The sequence below is a fragment of the Patagioenas fasciata genome, chromosome 24 (assembly GCF_037038585.1).
Source record: "Patagioenas fasciata isolate bPatFas1 chromosome 24, bPatFas1.hap1, whole genome shotgun sequence".
NCBI lineage: Eukaryota > Metazoa > Chordata > Aves > Columbiformes > Columbidae > Patagioenas > Patagioenas fasciata.
In genome coordinates, this window is record NC_092543.1 from 6,355,104 (window position 1) to 6,375,511 (window position 20,408).

A 20,408-nucleotide genomic window follows, 5' to 3' on the forward strand; every position below is an offset into this window, starting at 1 on the left:
GCCGGATATCATTATACAGACTCCGTGCTATCAAGGAGGGCTTCCCTCAGCTCCTGCCTTGCTCCCCAGCCTTCCCAAATCTCTTCTGGCAATGTCATTTTGTAGATGCAGCTAAAGGTTCAGAACAACCTATTCTCTCAGCATCTGAAAAGTAGTACCTGAGATCCTTATTTGTGGGAAATGCCCATAGAGTGCAGACATTTTTCAGGCTGTGTATTTTACTTGGAGCACAGTGGGACTGTGAGCAATGACTTTCATAAGGTGCTAGAAGACATCACTATAAGCTAAATGTGGTAAACCCAAGTGACTGTATTTCTGAACAGAGAGTAAAGCATTGCATGTTGTTAGCATCCTCTGTCTGAAGGACCAGTTTTAGGAAAAAGCATACAAGTAATTAATTTGCTTCAATAATGGTCCATTTTTCTTTTCCTCCAGCTCTTATCTCTCATCAATAAGTTCTTCGGCCTTCGTAAGTCCCCCAGATGGGACTTCCATCCTCTTTTGCCCAGGCTGAGTTATCATGAAGGGGCAGCATCTCTGAGGACTGCTCTGGTGAGAGGTGGCTCATCCTGGAGATAACCTCATTTGACACAGTCATGAATGGTGAGAAGGAGTAGGGTGAGGTGGCAGCATAGCTGGGGGAGTAGTGGACGTCTTCAAGAGGCCACAGAGAGCAGGGCTGTGCTCCAGGGATGGCTGGGGTCCAGCCCGCGCTTCGGTAGGGGGAAACACCTCCGGACTCCTGTGGGGAAAGGCAGCTGGTGCTGGCAGGCAGTGCTTGCAGGGGCTCTGAGCACACACCGTCCGACTGGCTGAGACTGTCGGGTGAGGTCTGCTCCCAGGGCTCTCTCTGTATGGAAGTGGGGAGAGAAGGCAAGAAAGACCCTTAAGAACAAAAGCTTGTCCTGGAAGTAACAGCATGTCTAGCTTGGCTTCACTGAGCCAAGTTATCCCCAGAGCCTAGCTATGAGCACTCAATAGGGTCTGTTGCTCTGGAGCTGTATTTGGTATTAAAACTGTTGAAAGGAAACATCCATGCTGTAAATAGTGGTCAAGGCTGGAAATAGGCTCCCATTGGGACTGACCAGCCCTGACCCTGCAGGGCTCGGGAGCTCTGTCCTGGGGATGTGAATGGAGCTGGCTCCTGGGAAGCGGTAGAGATAGGGATGGGCAATTGCCTGGAGCCGACAAAGGATGTTTCTAGAAACTTAAGGAGCTCAATGGAGTAGTTGTTTTGGGAGCAGGAGAGGTGGTTAATTTAGGAGCTCGTCTCCAACAGAAACAGAGGACAATTAGATGGAGGATGGGAGCAAAGAGAGAAACAGTTCTCCCTTAGCTCTGGCCCATCTGCTGTGTGCTCTGCTGTGGCTGTCCCCTGTAACAGCCACATCCTTCCCATACAAGTCCCCTTGACTTAACCCCAGCTTTAAATTAGGTAAGCTTGTATTGAGTGATTGAGAACTGTAGACTCACTCACTAGTAGGAAGTGCGCTGTGTCGTTAGGGAAGGATGGCAGGAGAGGGGGCACAGAAGAAGGGCTGAAGAAGGAGCTGGTACCAGCTGTGAGGGGAGTAGCACGGTAATCCCCATACTGGTTGGTGAGGTATGGGTCCAGAAGTGTCGGGTAGTCCTGAGTGGCAGAAGAATCGCAAGAGAAGGGCTTGGACCCTAGAGGGGATGAGTAGACATCACTGACAAGCTGCTTTGTGTTGTGAAGATCCAGTTCAGTTGTGAAGGATCTCTTGATGCCATAGTAACCCGCCATGGTAGGTGAGCCTGTGGTGGTCAGAAAAAAGGGTTGGCTACAGGGAAACGATAACAGCAGCACCTGGGGAACCTCAGAGCTCTTGGCACCCCTGCAGGTGCAAAGTAGGGTTCTTTTCTGTCCAGCATTGCCCAGGACATGAGTCAACCCTGTCTTGGAACAGATGCGTTAGCCCAAGTGCTTTCAGCATCCAGACTGCCCTGATCCAGCTGATGACCTCCATCCGCAGCAAACCAAGTGTGTTTTAGGAAGCTTCAAGTACGAGACCAGGGGATGGAGATTAGCTTTGCTGATCTTTGCTTCTTCCTTGCTCTCTGCTACAACTCCTGGGCAGGAGGATGGGGTTACAGCTGCCAAACCACCTGCCTCTGTTCCAGCCTCACTCCCCTTGCCCTGAGCTTAAGGAACAAAACAGGGCAGCTCCTGGTTTCACACGTTCTTTCTTCATCTTCAGGTACAACTAGAAGTGGCAGACGGAAAAGGAGGAGTTCTGTGTGGCACTGCTATCAAAAGAGGAGGGAACTGCTTTGATTACCTCTCTTTGGGAATTTCACACAAGGCTACAGGAGCCTTTCTTCTATTATTGCTATTTCTGATTTGGCTCTTTCAGTTACTTTCCTCTCTCTGAGGGGTGGCCAGAGACAGGAGCAATGTCAATTGTCCAACCTGCATTTAACGTATTTATTAGGGGAGTAAAACCTCACCTGGCATTTGGACAAATGGTGCCTGCGATGTGCTGGTGCTGCCCTGCAAAACATAAAGACATGTTACAAAAGTGCCTTTTGGAAGCAAGGCAGCTCTGTAAGCCTGTAGCTTGGGAAGATGTTTCCATATTCAGATGCACTGTTTCAGCCTTGGTACCATGAATATGAAGAGCTTAACTACAACATTTCAAGCCTGAGGCCTCTGAGATGTTAGCAGATGTAGGCTGAGATTTTGAGGGTCTTTTGTAGAGCTGGTAACAGTAGAAATATCAAGATAACTGGCTGCTTTCTCAGGTACTGCAGGGTTCCTTAATACAAGCATAATGCTGAACAGTCATTTTGGTGTTGGCATAGAACAGATCTCAAAAACCTGGTATCTAAGTCCTTGGCTGGTCAAAACAGTCAGAACCTGTGTTCCTGTGTTGTAGCCCAGCTCTGCTGTGCTGCATCTACCTGCCACAAAGCTGCCTTATGTTGTTTCTAGCTCCTGTTTTGGTGCTATAGCGCTACTGATAATAATAATCTCCTCCTGGTCCCTAGGCAAGGGAGAATTAGCTCTGAGTGACCCATGGTGGCTAATTCCTTATGAAGCCCTGTGGCAAAGGCATCTGTTCCTCTGGAACAAAGCTTGTACATGGACTTTCATTGAGTTCTATCTGCAGACCCATAAAAGCAGAAATACAGTGCTGCATTTACCTCCGCTGTGCTGTCACCCTGCTCAGTGATGGTGGCATGCTATTTCCAGTTTGCATAGTGCAAACAGGAGGTTCCTACCATAGCAAGCAACCAAATTTAGAGGTTTAGATTTGAATTAAATTTGCCAATACTAGGACTTCCTTTTACTGCCGAGGGAGGTTTGCAGCTGCTCCCTGCTCCGTCATGAAAATGAGCTCTGAGCCCACACCAGTCACACAGGCTTTGGGGGTTGTAGGAGGTGTCAGGAGGGAGCCCTTGGTTTTGCAGGCAGAGCATTCACATTGCAGGGTCAGGGCTGGGGCCTGCACTTGTCTCCCTCTGGGCCATTTTTGGCTGCAGACCTCAGCCAGTGAGGATCATCGCTGGTAATGCACACTGCCCTGCAAAGCCAAATCCTCGGCATGCAAATCTGGTCTCAGCAGACACCCCTCTCTCAGCATCCTCATCACTTTAGAAATATCTTCTCCTGCTTCAGGCTCCTTATCAGGTGATGAATTGCTCAGCTTAATTTAAGCTCATTAGTTAATTTCCTCCCTGCATTACTTCCTTTCAGTGCTTTGGATCTTCTGCAACACATCAGTGTGTCTGTTTAGCATCACTTGAGCCCACAGCATATTCAGCTGTTGATGAGCTTGGTCTCTGCCTGCCTTGCACATGACTGGGCAGAGATACTGGCTGGGGCTACTCCAGAGAGATGTGTTGCTTCACTGCCTTGATAACCCAGGAGCACCATTCAGCTTACAAGGTTGCCTCGGGGGAGTAAATGTAAGGATCCAGGTCAAAATAATTATGTGGTCCTGCAAAGGGAGCGTGTGATGGGCTTTAGTTGGACTTTGGCTTCAGTGTATCTCCTCTCTGGCCCAGTCTGTAGTACAGTAGCTGAAATAATAAAAAGTAATAATAAAAACAAAGCTTAATCTAGGCAGGGCACCTCACTGGTTTGCTGAATGACCTGTCCCTGGCTCTGAGTGCTGCTGGGCATAGTGATTCATCTGTGTATCTATCCGTTTTCTCACCTGAGAAAACAAGATAATCCTTTGGTCACACAGAGGGGAACTGCTGGTTCATACCTACATGGTGGATAAGCCAGAGGAGATAATGGCAGACCCTCACTAAGCCCAGGACCAAGCCTTTCTGCCCCACAGTTGGTGGGAACTCAGAATCCTGAGCGCTGTGGTTTTTCATCATGGTACGCACTGGTTTACTACTATTTAATATGTGCCAGCCTGGCTACTGGTTTACTACTATTTAATATGTGCCGGCCTGGCTATCATGAGATTTCTGCTCTTCTGCTGCCTCAGTAAACAGCCCAGCAGCTCATCTCCAACGGGCAATGACCTTTCCATAGCAGCACAAGCCTCCTCCATAGACCTCCCCTTGCACAACAAAGGCTTAACTGATTTTGGAGTAAACATCACGTTCAAACAAAAGATGCAGCTAAATTACACTGCATCATAAATATACAAAGGAGTGTTCAGTTATCTGCCGTTTGCTTTGATTCTGGATTATATTATGTCAGATAAACAGAGTCGTGCTTACAGCTGTTCTTTTCATGATACGGATGTTTGCCCTGCACAATACTTTTTTATCTTTCATAGGGAATTAGCGAAAGGGCTGACTTTGATTAGATAGACACACAACTGCTAGGCTTCGGAATGCAAACCAAAGGGTAATAAAGCAAGCAGCAAGTCTTTTACAGTTCCTAGGAAGCCACTAAAGCCGCTACCGTTGAATCAGGTAGAGCATGATAGTCATCATCATCGAGGATGTGTTTTCTCAGTGAGTGCCAACACAGCAGCTGCTTCCTGCAGCTGCCCAAGCAGTTTTCCAAGTGCCTGTCTGGTGAGAGCATGTGTTTCCCAGTTGTCCATGGTTCAGGGTGTCTTCTACCTCTCTGCATCAGCTGGAGGCCCTGGAGAGCCCTATGGCTAGGTCTGGCTTTGTTGGTAGTGCCCATGCTGTGCTGCTGCCTGCTTTGTTACACAGAGTTAACACGCATGAAAGAAACAGTGAGAAAAATACTCATAAATCCCTTTGAGGTCTCTTTGTTCTGCTAAAGGCAAGAAGCCTGAGGCAAACGGCTTGGGAGGAAAAGAGCATCAAAACTCCTAACATGTGCCTTCTGCTGCCAGTAATTCAGGTCTCTGCTCCCCCCTCTTTCCTTTCTGGACACAATTTTGCTTTTCTGCCTAATAATTGAGAAAAAACAATGTAGCATGCTATAATTCAACTGAAGTTTCCTGTTGCTATAGAACCACTTTAAAAAGACATCATCTCTTACAAAGTGGTGCTTGGCCTCTTTCCAGACCATAACATCACCGCATCTCCCCTGGCACTCTACTATGCCAGAAAGGAGCTGGAAAGAGCACAGCATTCATGGAACAGCATCTATTTTTGTGGCATTGAGTTGTTCGAGTGCATCTAGTGAAAAAGGAAGTTGACTTGGAAATGTGTCATCTGCAGGATGTGAAAGGAATGAGAAATTTAGCATCAGTGCCCTGAACTCAACATAAATGCTCTTTAAATCGGAGGATTACACGACGTGACTTTTCTGGTTAAAAAGGAAAAGTGAGGGGGGGAGAAGTGACTTACACTGAAGCGGGAGCCACTGCTCTCCCTGGATCGTTTCTCAGCAAGAAGATCTTTGACCGTGTGTTTCACTCGCACTCCTTGGTACACCCGTTTGCTAAAATTTGTAGGGACTGAGGGAACAAAATGAACATTGGAAGAGTTCAATGACAGCACAGAGCAGCTGGAGGAGGTTGTCACACAAAAAGCAAGCTCATCACCTTTGTACGCCAAGTTAGGAAAGAGGCACGTAAGACTGCTATTATTAATACAAAATCATCCCTTAGGAGCCCAACAGTGAAGGCTGCTCGTCTGCATAGAACACAGACTGAGGTGCCATACCCTGTATTTCAGCATTGGGTGCCATGTGGCTTCTGTGCAGCTTCCTCTGTGCCAGATATGGCTGGCTGATGGTTTCTGGCTTTTGTTTTTCCACGAGAGCTTTGGAGGATCCTACAATTCCCCCTTGGGTCAGCAAGATTTGGTTTAACCATACAATCCCTATCGCTTTCAGCAGAGATGTGGTGGTTTAGCCTCTCCTTGCCATTCTGGAGCTGCTGGCTTCCAGCACATCGCTCTGTGAGCTTTGGTTTCAGTGCAGCAAAGGTGCGAATACCCCAGATGGTTAGTGTGGCACCTCTGAAAGGTGACGTGCATTGCAGTGCAGATCTCAGGAAAGGAAAAGGAGCTGACTGCTCAGCCTGCTTTGTATCCACAGCAAATACAGGGAGATACTTGTGAACTCTGTTCTTTCATCAGGGATATGGAGGAAGGCACAAAGAGCGGTACAGTGTCCTAGCCATGTCAACAAGAGGCTGATGGCAGGCCTGGCTGCATTTGCTCGCCCTGCCTGGAACACAGCACAACCTGTCCATAGGGTCTGGGTGATTTTTGGTGTGAGCCATCTGTTCTTTTCCTCTGCCTGGGTAAAGCTGTGTGAGATCTGCCTTGTGTCCAGACGTTTTGGCACAAACGAGGGCAGAGAAGTACAAGGTACAATACCAAGCACACCTGTTTTCTCCTGGCTGTGCCTGAACAGAGAACTTGCACCTGTGCAGCTGGAGAGGAGTGTCCATATGGGCTTTATTGAACTCTTCCAGAGAATAACTTAACTTTGAAGCTAATCCCTTGGAAAACATGCAGCCATATTCTACCAAGGGAAAACAAACAGCCATTCCACAGCTGATGTGCTTGATCTCTAAAACTGTGATCTATTGTTATGCCCTTCTGCTTTTCGGGATGTGTCATTTGGCTCCATTTATCACTCGTTCGTGTGGCGTTGTGTCCCCAGGTGTACATAACACATGAAGAGATTAGAAAGGGAAGAGTAGAGAGTTTAAATAGCACAGAATCTCAGTGCTGGCTTGGGGTTACCCCAAATGCTTTCTATTGACCTATAGCAATTGCAACAAAGAAATCTGCCTCCTATAGTCCCTTTTCAGGGCTGTTTTACAGAGTGCAGCTGGAAGCATGGGTACCCGGGGTGCCTCTGTCCTCTAACCCTATTTCTAACTTAGCAGTCCAGCCTCATATAACTAAACCTGTTGCTTTCATTGAGTTATTCAGCAGGATCTGATGCTGAGGTATTAAAACTCCAGATAATTCTGCTACTGGCAGCATTGCAAAGGGAATGCTCATTTAGGCCTGAGCTCAAGCAAATTGAAGCAAGCAGAATAATATTTCACACCATTTTGATCTAACTGCCTTTTGGAAAAATATTGCATTGTGAAGGAATATCGTTTCAGCCTAGAGAAGGCTGAACATGCTAATAGGTATTATTGAATTCTTGGGACATTAAAGATGCCACATTGATTTTAGACAATTATTTCTTCTGATTTTGTTTTAAAGAAGCCTAAGGATGGCACAGTATGTTCTTGCCCTGCTATTTCCATGAAGACGCATCTTTACAGTTGTGAAAAGTCAAGGTGCTGAGACTCACCTGTTTCCATTGTCGTCTCTGCTGACAAGTCCCAGGTCTCAGATTCTGCAGGACTTTGGAGAAGGACCATCTGTCACGAGTTCCCAGAACGGAGTGAAGTCAGTGCTCATACTGCACTGGAAATTCCAGCTGAGCCTGATGGAAATGTGTTTTCTACGAATTTAGTGATGTCTCCACGATACCTGTTTGGAATTTGATTAAATGCAAATCTTTTGATGTGTGTTCCACTCCAATTTGCATGGTCAGTACGGACCATTCCCAAGAGCCTCTTTCCTGTCTGTGCTGACATTTCACGGATGAAAACTGAGCTGAGGTTGAGGTTTACCAACAGAAAAATCTTTGGTTAACGTGAAAGGCTGGTAAGTGTTGCAGTGACAAGCCACCTCCTTACAGGTGAGGAACCTAGTTGGAAAAACAAGGTTTGAGACAAGAGTATCCTCTTGTGTAGGTGTGAGATACCCATGTGCTGTTGAAGATGCACACAGCAGATGTTACTTGGGCAGTAGCACCGTCTCTCTGGGACCCCACAGGCTCGCTTGTGCATTACACAGTTAAAACTGGATCTTTGGACACTGTGAAACCAGGAGGCACCTGCGGGGAGACGAGTAACGCTCAGCCAGGGACAGCATGCTCACGGGACTGGCAGGAGCATCCTTTAGCAAACCCATGTGCTCCTGGGGGGCAGAAATCCAGGGTTTGTGTCCCTGCCATCAAGTGAGGTGTCCCCTTTCCGAAGGTCTGGGCTTAGTCTCCAGTGAGGTGCCAGGAGAGGACCTGTTCTTACGCTCTTGCTGGACCCAGATTAAAGGGACCTTTGGCCAGGTTTGCTATAGCCATTCCTCCATCACCAGCCTCCAAATGGTAGCAAGTCTGTCTCTGCAATATCTGAACCAAGAAGCAGAGTTAAGCCTTTAGATTAATCTTTAAGCACTGTAGCTTATACTCTGCTTGTGAAACATACGCACATTTGCACAACCTATGAGTATGGTAAGGACAGGCTATGGTGAGGCAGCTGGTCTCTGCAGTGTACAAGCAGAGCAGGCTGGTGTGGAGCATTGCTGTGCTCATCTTACGTGAGCAGGACAAGGCTGGCGCCAAGACGTTTCTCATAATTAAATATTTCTCCTCTTGTGGAGTCTGCTGCCAGCTTGCGGGTTTATTAGGTAAGATCCATCTCTCTTTGTAATTCTGTATGCTTTCCCCAGTGTTGGCCCAGAGATTAATTTGGCCTGTCATGTGAACTGCCTTTCTGGGGAAGGCTGTTGGGGTTTTTAAAGTGTAAATACTCTTTTCCTTCAGAAGAAAAATAAAATACAAAGAGCCGCAGCTGGCAAAAGCTGCAGCTGCTCAGGCCATTGAGACAAGCAGGGAAGGCAGAGCTGAAATCACATCCTGAATAATTCCCGATATTCTTAACTTGAAGAACGACGCTGGTATTCTGCCTGCTCAGACGCAGAGCTCAGGACCAAGAGGACACTGCATGATCAAACTCATGGATGACTTGAGCTGTTGTATACAGTCTTTCACTGTGTATATGTGCCCTGTTATATAAGACAAGTCCTATTTTGGCCCGTCCATTCCTGACCGCCCCCTGCTGGTACCCACAGGTGTCTCGGGTTTGGCTAACAGGTAACAGAATGGGCAGGGAGCACCGGGCGGGTCCGTGAAGCGTGGGCAGGTGTAAAGTCACAACAGAAGAGGGCAGTCTGTGCTTTGTCAGCAATAGGCTTAGTTTGCCACCTGCCTCCTGGCAGGCTTCCTGGGTGGTTTTGTCTCCTGTGCTGGATATTTATGTACAATACTTTTGTTAGAATATACAAGTTAAATCCCAGCCTTATTCAAGCTAATAGCTTTGCGCTGTTTAGCCAGTCCAGGTGTTCTCTGTACTGATTACAAAATAACCACGTTGAAAACAACGGATCCTGCAGAAAACAAGTAAACAGAGATGAGATAAAAACTCAGACAGTCTTCTTTTAGCTAAGATCTATCTCTTACCTTACATTTTCATTTGAAAAAGCATCAGATCCAGATTTTCTATATAGCTTGGCGAATTTGGGTGTGTGCTTTCCATTCACATCAGAGGGGGGAGCTGGCGTGTGTGACAGGAATTACAGTAATAATTGTGTACTGGCAAGGCACGCTTTGTGGCACATTTCATACAATCCCATTTGGTTTTAGCATGGCATTTATCTGTGCCAAAGCAAACTTTGTAAGAATTGATTCTCCATTTTGTGTTACAAAAGCCTGGAACAGCAGCCATAATAGTAAATATATATTTGTTTATTTCAAGCTGTCATTTCAATCTGCCTTCTCATTGCTGAGTAAAGAGAATATGTTGCATAATCTCACAGAAAGAACCACAATACTGATGGACTTTTTGTTCTGTGCTTGTCCAGGATGCCCAGTTGTGTGGATTTGTCTGCAAGGACTCTTGTGTAAGTGAGAAGCTGTTCTGGAGGCACTAGAAATTGACATATGTGGCCGCAGCAAAGCCTGTGCTGGGCTTTGAGCGCCGGCACCGCAAAGCCAGGTCCCATGCCCACTCTTATAAATAACAAAAGCGGTCTGGGCTCCTGGGACACGAGTGTCCCCAAACCAAACACGACTTGATACCGCGGGCCAGCCCCGAGCAGCGTGGGAACCTTCGTGAGCCGGCGCCGCTTCCCGGCGGTCCCGCTCGGTCGCTGCACGCGCGCGGCCGGTTCCTGTGCGGGGATTGGTCGGCGGTTCGGCGGTCGCGGCCGCTATTGGACGAGCGGGCGCGGTCCGTTGGGTTCCGGCGCCCCCCTGCGGGGCAGGGGCGGGTGCGTGGGGCGGCCTCCCGCGGCCGGCGCTGCCCGCGGCTCCCGCTGCCCCGCACGCCGGTTCGCTGCCGCTGGGCCCGGGCCGGGTCCGGGCAGTGGGGGACTGCGGCGGTACGGGGAGCCCGCGGCGGTACGGGGAGCCCGCGGCCCCTCCGACCCGCCCTTCGGGGCCGGCAGCCCGGCCATGCCGCCCGCCAAGGCCGGCGGCAAGGAGGCCTTGGTGCTGCAGTGCGAGTGGGATGTGTGCACCTACGTGGCCTCGAAGATGGAGGAGTTCTGCGAGCATGTGTCCCAGCACCTGCAGCAGCACCTTCCCGGGAAGCAGGAGGACGAGATGGACCCTCTCGGTAAGGAGCAGCCTCATCTGCTGCGGCTCATGAGCCCTTTGAGGTATTTAATTGTGAGAGAAGCCGCCTCTCTCTGAGCAGAGCGGTGCTGCCTGCTGCAGGACTGGAGTCTCCTGGGGTGGGGGGGTGGAAAAAGGCCATCATGTTTCTCTATCTGCAGGAACCTGAGCTTTGGAGGGCTCCCATCAGACCATTATGGCCTGTGTGTCTCCTGTTTGTGTTGTAGAGGAATACACGTGCTTGTGGCAGGAGTGTGGTTTCTGTTCCCCGGAGAGCTCGGCTGACCTCGTTCGCCATGTCTATTTCCACTGCTACCACACCAAGCTGAAGCAGTGGGGGCTGCGGGCCCTGCAGAGCCAGTCAGATGTGAGCCATTGCCAGCTGGACTTCCAGAGCCGCAATATCATTCCTGAGATCCAGGAAAACTTTCAGTGTCTGTGGGAGTACTGTGAGGTGAGAACAGCTGACCTGTGTGCCTGCCTGTTGGGTGTGTTTGTACCTGTGTGAAGGCGTCTGAGGCCAGCTCGTGCTGATCTTTTCACTCTGTTCTGTCTGTCTCTCTCTGCTCCCCAACAGAGATCATTTGATAATCCGGAGTGGTTCTATCGGCACGTGGAGGATCACAGCTTCTGTTCAGAGTACAAGGCAGCAGGGAAGGAGAACCACGTGGTGCTCTGTGGCTGGAAAGGTTAGTGGGTGCATGCAAGACCTCCTGCAAAAGTTGTGTGGGAGAACTCTGCAGTCTTTGGCAGGGTGTCAGAGAGCTTCTTGAGCTTCAAAAATATGTCCGTATGGTCCCAACAGTGAAATATTCCTGCAGAATTTCCTTCAGGAGATCCAGCTGAGTGCTTAATATTGAACTTTTCATTTATATTTAATTAGTACCTAGAAGAAAATCCTCCAGTTGAATTTTTTGAATAGTTTCTCTCTTCTGTATTTGTGCAATTACTTTAGCTGCTTGCAGTGAGGGGAGCCCGTGCCAGTTGTACACTAGTGACCTCATCCTGCTGTAACCCTGCCCTGTGGGCTTTTTGGAGCAGGGAGTTGACCCTTGCTGGTCAAAACAGAAGAAGCCTGCTATTCAGTCAGGTTGTGGATTGTGGCCCATGTGTGAAGGTTCTTAACGGCGTTCTGTTTTTTCCCTTTAGACTGTGATTGCACCTTCAAGGGGCGCTGCAAACTGCGGGAGCACTTGCGCAGCCACACGCAGGAGAAGGTGGTGGCCTGTCCAACCTGTGGGGGCATGTTCGCCAACAACACCAAGTTCTTTGACCATATCCGCCGTCAGACTGCTCTGGACCGTAAGCTCCTACAGGCAGGGGAGTAGTGGGTTGTGAGCAGTCCTCTCTCCTGGGTGTTCTTGGAAGTGGCCTAGCTGCTCCGATGACCGGGAACTCAGACGCTGGTGAATCTCTGAGGAGTGTCCTCTTGCAGAGGCACCAGGGTTGGAGGCTCACCAGTCTGCACAGGGTTCATACTGCAGCAGCCAGAGCTGTTCCTCCCATAGGGACCTGGGGCTGAAGCCAAAGAGAGCAGCTGGGCAGCTGCAGCAGCACTCAGATTTGCCTGTTGAGTTCCCTTGTGCTGCGCTGACAAGGACTGCGTGTGTGTGATGGTTGCTCCGCACTTCCTGCACTGGCAGCACAGAGAGGCAGTGTGGAGGGGAGGTAGATTGGTCTTTGCAAGTGATTTTTGTTTGACTTTCTAGTCAGTGTTTGCTGCTCTTTGTGCTGTTCTCTCTGCTTTGATCTATTTTCTCACCACCCTCTCCCCTTTCTCCCTGGCCCCGATGATGCAGAGCAGAGGTTTCAGTGTTCTCACTGCTCCAAGAGGTTTGCCACAGAGAGGCTGCTCCGTGACCATATGAGGAACCATGGTGAGTAAAGGCCCCTTCTCCCAAGTGAGGCTCTGAAGAGCATGTGCTGTCTCCTGCTTTGTGGTAATGTTTTCCACCTGTTCTTTTGCACAGTGAACCATTACAAGTGCCCTCTGTGTGACATGACCTGCCCACTACCCTCCTCCCTGCGCAATCACATTCGTTTTCGGCACAGCGAGGAGAGGCCATTCAAGTGTGACTACTGTGATTACAGGTAAGGACCAAGGCTTTCAGTCTTCCCAGGCTGGTGATGGATGAGCAGCCAGAGGCGTGTGTCCATGTGCTGTACAGTATTCAGCTTTTTTCCCTTATCATTTCCTTTTAGCTGCAAGAATCTCATTGACTTGAGGAAACATCTGGACACGCACAGCAAAGAGCCAGCCTATCGCTGCGAGTTTGAGGCTTGCAGATTCACTGCACGTTCCCTCTGCTCCATCAAGCTGCACTACCGCAAAGTCCATGAGGTGAGAAGGGAGCACAGGGCTATTCTGCTTTCTACTCTCTCCCAATGAGGCTGAGAACCACTAAGTGCAACGTGCTATACAGAAGCACAAGGAATAAAGCTAAAGTAATGTGAAGTGCCCTAGACTGACGAGGGCTGTAGGAATGTGAGGTCAGATTGCATTCCTGCCTTACTGCTGTGATGATACAGCGTGGCAGTCTTCTCAGAGGACCTGATTCTTCCTTTCATGCGTGCGCATGGATGCCAGGCCCTCTGATCAGGCTCATGGTGTATTCACATCCCTCTCTCTGCCCTTCAGGGTGACTCAGAGCCCCGGTACAAGTGCCATGTCTGTGACAAGTGCTTCACACGTGGAAACAACCTCACTGTCCACCTCAGGAAGAAACACCAGTTCAAATGGCCCTCGGGACATCCTCGCTTCAGGTACTGCTTCTCCGTATCTCTTTACTACCTCGTCTCTAGTGCAAGAGACAGCTGGAGCTGCATCTTGCTGGAGAAGAGACCCGGCAGTGGTTTGGCTCTGACTTTTGCCTGTAATGCACTCAAGACCCATTTCTCAGTGGCTGGGAGGCACTGCGTAGAAAGCATTTGGCAAAGTCTGGCACAGTGATGGTGCAGTGCTGGGTAGCAGCTCCAACAGTGTGTCAGAGATTAGGGCAGCAGTGGCACCATCATAGCTGCATGTGGTGGGAGGCTTCTGAGCTTGGCTGGGGCAAGGTCCAGGTGTCTCACTGTAGAGAGAGCTGCTGCAGTTCAATTTCTTTACAGATACCTCTGCATGCTCCCTAGGAAACTGCGAAGTATTTCCAGGGCCTAAAAGCTGGGTTGGGAAGAGCATAGACATCAAATGCACCCAGTGAAACAGAGCGGCAGACGGAGATGTTCTTAGGAGGTGATAGAGGCCTTGGAGAAAGCTCAGAAGCTGCCACAGTATGTGTTTTTAGGGGTAGGGCTGAAGGATTTTTATCTTATTTGCCCAGTATCATCTGGGCATTGGAACTCAGAATATAGTACTGCTTCCTTAGCTGCTGCTTCAGACTGCTACCTGCCTCTTGGGAAGGGGCTACAGTGTGACTGGCTTCATCACCTCTGCCTCTCTCTGCTCAGGTACAAGGAACATGAGGATGGCTACATGAGGCTGCAGCTGGTGCGCTATGAGAGTGTGGAGCTGACAGAGCAGCTACTGAAGGACAGAGAGAAGCGGGGAGAGGCACTGGGTGGCTCAACAGAGTGCGTGGTGCTGTCTGAGGGAGAGGGCAACCTGCAGGGCATCATTCTGGAAGCGCCGGAAGAGGCTCCCCTGGTGGAGAACAGTATTGCTGAGCTGCAAGGGGCCCTGTTGCGCCCAGCAGCTTGCTCTGCTGACAACCCTGAGCCAGCACAGCCGAGTGCCGTCCCAGGAGCACCACTGTCATCAGAGCAAGAACCCAGCGCCCCAGCCAACCCCATCATCCGTGTGGTGAACCGGACTAATGAGCACGGGGAGAGCGAGACTGTGTATTATGTCATGGCTAGCACATCTTTAGAGGAGCAGGTAGCAGCACCCAGTGGGCTGGCTACAGAGCAGGAGGAGAATGTCATGGACCGTCTGCAGAAGACAGCTGAGGAGCTGGGCATCCAGATCGTGTGAGCTGCTCCACCTGACTCTCTGCATGTAAAAAACTTGGGCCTCCATGGGATGTAGTTGTGGGGAAGGTTGGGAAGTGATTGGGGGAGAGGGCTGAGCTTGTCTTCACCTACCTGCAGCTGGCGAGCTTCCCCCTCTGCTGCCCTAGCCTCAGTGGCTGCTGGTTCCGGTCGGCATGGCGAGAAGGGAAGGACTCCCTCAGTTGTGGGTCAAGTGATCAGAGATGGAAAGAGCTGTCTGTTTCCTCCTTTTGGGGATTAGGAACTAGCAAGCCTCCCACCCTTCCAGGAGGTTTGGCTTTGGCCTGACATAAGCCTTCCTTTCTTGGTCACTCACTGGTGATGTGGTTGCTGTTGCTGTGCAGCGAAGTTGTCAGCCCCTGCTGAGCCAGGTCCTCAGCTGGGATCTGCCCGGGCAGGCTGATGTGCTGAGCAGACACTGCAGCTAAAGCCTTTTCCCTGGAGAGATGCACGGCCCTTAGCAGGCCTGTTCTCCCCCATCCTTAACTTTGTTCTCCAAGGGATGACAAGTTCTTCTACCGCCTTCATCAGCACCTCCCTGCACATCATCTTTCCTGGGTTGTTCAGCTGGTGGCTGTTGGTGTTTGCGCCACTGATGTCTGGGAGGAGAGGGCTGGAGGTGCTGTCCCTTACAGGCCACCGCTGCCCTGCAGCACTGGGGGACTGGGAGCATCTTACTGCTTTTGTCCTTCCCTGGGTTTCCTCCCCACATTGGGGTTTGGGTTCCTAGTTGGGCAAAGTGTACTTTGGCAAGACAAATAAAAGTCAGACTTCCAGGTCAACCAGTGTTTGGTGTCTTTCAACCCCATCCCTGCCAGCTGCAGCATGCTGTGGTGAGAGGATAATACCAAGTTGCCTGGGGCCTGCATCACGCAGAGTGAGCACTGAAGAGCTGCCAGGATCTCTTGACCTACCCTGCGGGCAGCTGCTTGGTGTAGCCGGTTACTGCTTTGGAGAGTGTGGTGTTCCACATCCCAGAGGTGGCACTGGAAGGCCAGGTTTAGCTCTAGCACTCTTGTTCTCTGCTGCCCTGATGTGGGTTTGATTTTTGCTGCTTCCTTCAGGATGTGAATGTCAGCTGCTTGCAATGTCATTGGTTTTTAATATAGAGAGTAGCCTGGCCTTGTGAGCAAAGCCAGTTTGCCCTTCGTCGAGTGATTTGGATGAGAACAGTATGAAGCTGGTGTCCCTGGAGTGACACTCAGGCGCTCACTGCCTTGTGTGTGGAGGTGATGTGCGCAGATGGAGGCACCCTGCTGATCTCCTGGGTTGGGTGCTGACTTTTCCCCCTCACTTCCTTTCTCAAGCAGTTCAGCAAAAGCTGTTGGAATTCCAGGTTAATGGGGGAAATCACTTTATGCTAAACCCTTGGCCATCTGCTCGCTTTCTAATTACAAACACTGTGGGTGTGATTCGTGGCTGTGCCCTTGGGATGGGGTGAGGCAGGGTGGGAGGCAGCTGGTTGTTCCCGCAGCCCTGACAGCAGGCACTGCAGGAGGGTGCTGCTGGCTCTGCAGAGAACATCCCTGGGCTGTTGGCACGCGATGTAGCGGAGCCTTGCCCAGCCTTCCCCATGCCTGCCTGGTCCTTGCTCCCTGGTACTTGGCAGAGCTGGGCCAAGGACATCTTCGAGAGAACAGCCTCCTGCCAGGTTTGCCTTCACAGCACCTCCAGCTTGGCTCTCTTTCCAACTCGCAGGCCCCTGGTCTCTGCTGCCAAAGCCATGCCGTGCTTGCATTACCTTGGACTGCCACACTCCTGCCCTACATGAGTGCGAGGTGTTGGGACCGCAGGAGACGCTGTGGTGGCGGGGAGGAGTTGTCCCTTTAAACACGGGGTCTGGGGAGGGTAATCTGCCAGAGATTATCTGCTGGGGAGAGGATTGGATTAAAGGGAATGTCTCCTCCCTTTGCCCATGTCCTAAAGCATCCCCTGTCCTGTGTGTATGGAAACCAGGTTCACTTTCTCCTGACCGAGCAGAGAGTGAGGCCTTTGATTTGAGGGCTAAGGGGAGGAGGGCAAAGTGTGCGCTATGGGACTGGCCCTCCTCTTCCTCGCTGTGCTGGCCACGCTGATCTCCTGTGAGGACCCAGAAGGTAATGGTGTGTTTTGGGGAAGAGGGGCTTCCAGGGTGCCCCAGAGCTGCTGGCATCTGGCTGGACGGGTCTGCCCCAGCAGGGAGAAAGACCTGTACCATGTCCCTGCACCAAGGCTTGGCACAGGGAGGGGCTGGCTTGCAGGAGAGCTGGGGCTGTTAATGGGCACTGTCCTTATCACAGCAGGGGTGAGGGAGGAGGCTGAGATGAGCCTTTGCTGGGCTTGTACCACCTTCCTGTGGGTCTTTCGGGGCTGGGGAGCTGGTGGGAAGGGTGGTCCTTGCCCCCCGACTCAAGCCAGCTCTGCTCTGCCTTGCTCCCTGCGGCACCAGGAGACCTGGATACTTACTGGTCTGGCACAGCACCCATCTGCTTGGGGGGCTGCAAGGGGAAGCACAAGGAGCTGAAGAGGAGCCAGTGTGGGAATGGCAGCTGCTGCTGGCTGGGCTACAAGTCCTTCTGCAGAGGTACAGCCAGAGGGGGAAGACTGGGGCAGCCCTGGGGTTGGCTGCAGGGTTTGGCACAGCCAGCTTGGGGATGGCAGGTTTTGTGCTACATGCGTGGAGTCTCTTCAGCAGCCCAGTCCTCAGGTCACAAGGGGACGCAGCCCTGGAGCACCCACAGATTCTGCCCAGTACTCTGGTCCTCACCCAGGCCCCACAACCTTGTCTGGGTGCATTCCCTTGGGCTGCCGTTCTGCTGAGCAGACTGTGCAGGGTGCTAGCCCCATGCTGCCCACGGGAACCTCCCTGTCCCCAGTGAACTGCGGGCGACCCGAAGCGGACTTCAACTCCGTGGTGTATGGCAACGACTGGTGGGTTGGCTCAGTGGTGCGGTACAGCTGCCGGCCTGGATTCCTGCTGCTGGGGGACCCGGCCAGTGCCTGCCAGTCCGACGGCCGCTGGACTCCCAAGCCCACCTGCCTCCGTGAGTATGGCTGGGAGTCATGCTGAGCCTGAGGTGGCACCCTGCTTGCATGGGAGCAGGCAGGAGGGCTGCAGGTGTATCCTGGATGTCTCTTTTCCCTCAGCCCACTGTGGGAGAGCTGTAGAGCTGGTGGGCACCCTGCGATGTGTTCTGGCCCTGCTCTTGCAGGGATCTGCCTGCGAGGTCGGATCGAGATCAGCGAGCGGGACATTACTGGGAGGTGCTCCTCGTCGTGCAGCACCCAGGCCCACCTGGGAGCCTTCCTCAACCACGGCTGCATCAAGATCTCAGCCTGTGTCACCAAGCACTCAGGCTGGGCTCGCTGGTTCCTGCGCTGTGACATCTGTGAGTGCGACTGCCATGTCCCATGCGGTGAGTACCAGTAGTGGCTGCCCACCTTTGGTAAGGGCCTGTCTCACTCTGTTGTGGGAAGGGGTGACCAAGAGCTGGGTGTTGCCAAACAGCTCAAAATCTGCTGTTCTTGCTCTCCTTACAGGTTCCTCCAGGTAGAGCTGGGTGGTCCAGGGCTGTGGCCACTGGCCTCATGTCAAGGGAGGCTTCCACCCTGGATGTCTGCTTTCCTTTGCCACGTGTCTCCACTGCTGCACTCCTTCCATAGGCCCTGTTCATCCCAAGGCCGTCATCTGAGAGGAGATGTGGACTCGCTCTCTCCCTTCCTGCCTGGCCCCATCCCGTGACTCCCCAGCAGCAGGGGATGCTCTGTGAGCAGCAGGCGCTGGGGCGCTGCATATGTTTCCTGCAGCTGGGCTTGAGGACTTTGGTGTCTCAGCCTCCATTTGCCCAGATACTTCCTAGAGGAGGCTTATAACCCCTTTTAGTGGGAGGTAGCATGTGTGCCTGTGCCTGTTGGAGAAATATCTGTACTGTCTGTGCTGCAGGTTGTGATTTCTCCTTGGCCAAGTCCCTGGCCTGAGAGATAGACCTTTCCTCTGTGTGTGCTGCAGCTGTCAGACAGGACTGGAATGCAGGATCTGCCTGCTATCCCCATGCCATGGGCAGAGCACGCAGGGCAGAGCAGCCTGGCCAAGGCTGCGCCATCTATTGCTGAGGAATCAAGTGTTACAGTGGGATAAACCACCCTACAGCCTCCCTTCCCTAGACTCTTTTTTTCTCCCCATTGGCCCTTCATTTCTCACTGGGGAAATGATCAGAGAGTTGCACTCATGTTGATGCCAGTACCTGACTCCAGTCAGGAACAACCTTCCCAGGGAAGAAGGTGATCTGGAGCATGTATGATGGGATTTCCAGTGGAGCTGGAGAACCAACAGTACCACCACGGGTAATTAAAGTATGCTTACAGGAGATCACACAGGTTTTCCAGTCATGCAAAGAGATTCTGTTGCCTGCTCTGTCCCTGAAGTCCTGGACATAAATAAAAGAGGCAGGACAGGCTCCCTCTGCCACTGGTGCTCTCCTGAACACGTAAGCTACCATGGGGACACAGGCATGGTCAAGGCCACTGTAGGAAGGTCCTAGCTGGGGACCACATGAATGCTGAATGTGCCCATGGTCACTGGGCTGCTTTCTGGGCACCGGAGTCCCGTGCCTGCTAGCTGTTCACCTCAAAATAACTCCCCAGCAGGAACTGTTAGTTGCTGTATGGCCACCAGCTTGGTCCTGACCCAGTCTTGAGCAGCTGAGAAGAAAGTGACTTTAGTATCAGGTGGGTTCGCTCCCAGGCCCTGTTTGTGCTCATGGGGATGGGAGTCAGCAAACTGAATTGGTCCAGTGTGCCTTTTTCTCCATGATGACTTAAGATGTCACTATGGAGCTTGGCTCCACAATACCTCCTTGTGCCCTCCACGTGCCCAGCCTGCGAGTTGTCCTGCCCCACAGTCTCTCCTCTGGCTGGATCCTGCTCCACCAAGGGAGCAAAATCACTGCCCTGAGCTCTGTGCTGGCCCAAGGCTGGCTGTGGGAGGGGAAAACTTTCCTTCCCTCAACAGATGGTTTTTTAATTAATACTCCTGTTAGTGCCACCCATTTCCATATGTCTTTCATGTTTAAGAGCTGTGGTGGGTGAGAGGTGTGAGTAACAGTGAGGATGGAGCCAGGCATGGTGCTGCAGAGGGTGGGGGTGCAGGGGGATGGCAGGTCCCCCGTGAAGAGCTGTGGAAAGGAGTGTATACTGGGGCAAAGCCTTGGTAGGGGGGGCATGCTCCTTCATTGCCAGCTGCAACCCCACCAGCCCTGACTCTTGGTGCCTGGTGTGGGCTTCCCAGGGAGTCCTCTGCATTGCAGCCCTGACTTCACATAGCTTGTGGCCCATTGGGGTGGCTCTGTGGTGGTGCAGCCCCTGTCCCAGGTCAGTGCAGGGCAGGAGTGTGCTTAGGGGGTGTTAAGCCCACAGGGTTTTGAGTGGAGGTGGCAATGGAGGGAGTTGCAGTGGGCTCTGCCCTGTATGTGTACAGGAGCAGGCACTGGAAAGGGGTGCTGGGGGGCTGCAGCCACAGGGCTCATGAACACCAGGGTTGTAGGGTGGGGATGCTCAGGGCCTTCTGGTTTGCAGGGAGAGGAAATAGGGCCGGTCCCTTTAAGAGGATTTTTCACTGCCT

The 20,408-nt window shown here is 51.7% G+C and overlaps 2 protein-coding genes across 2 annotated transcripts; one reads left to right on the plus strand and one right to left on the minus strand.

Moving 5' to 3' along the window:
- Nucleotides 1-448: 448 nt before the first annotated feature.
- On the minus strand, nt 449-10,662 carry POU2AF2 (POU class 2 homeobox associating factor 2). Its single transcript, XM_071798649.1, has 7 exons — nt 10,533-10,662; nt 10,286-10,459; nt 8,182-8,263; nt 5,758-5,917; nt 2,470-2,512; nt 1,478-1,776; nt 449-850 (listed from the first exon to the last, which is right to left on the minus strand). Exons 1-7 carry the CDS (start codon nt 10,660-10,662, stop codon nt 449-451), a joined length of 1,290 nt encoding a protein of 429 aa, XP_071654750.1.
- On the plus strand, nt 10,454-15,591 carry HINFP (histone H4 transcription factor). Its single transcript, XM_065855724.2, has 9 exons — nt 10,454-10,823; nt 11,050-11,276; nt 11,400-11,511; nt 11,972-12,124; nt 12,622-12,699; nt 12,793-12,913; nt 13,025-13,163; nt 13,461-13,585; nt 14,270-15,591. Exons 1-9 carry the CDS (start codon nt 10,661-10,663, stop codon nt 14,790-14,792), a joined length of 1,641 nt encoding a protein of 546 aa, XP_065711796.1. The 5' UTR covers nt 10,454-10,660; the 3' UTR covers nt 14,793-15,591.
- The last annotated feature ends 4,817 nt before the right edge of the window (nt 15,592-20,408 follow it).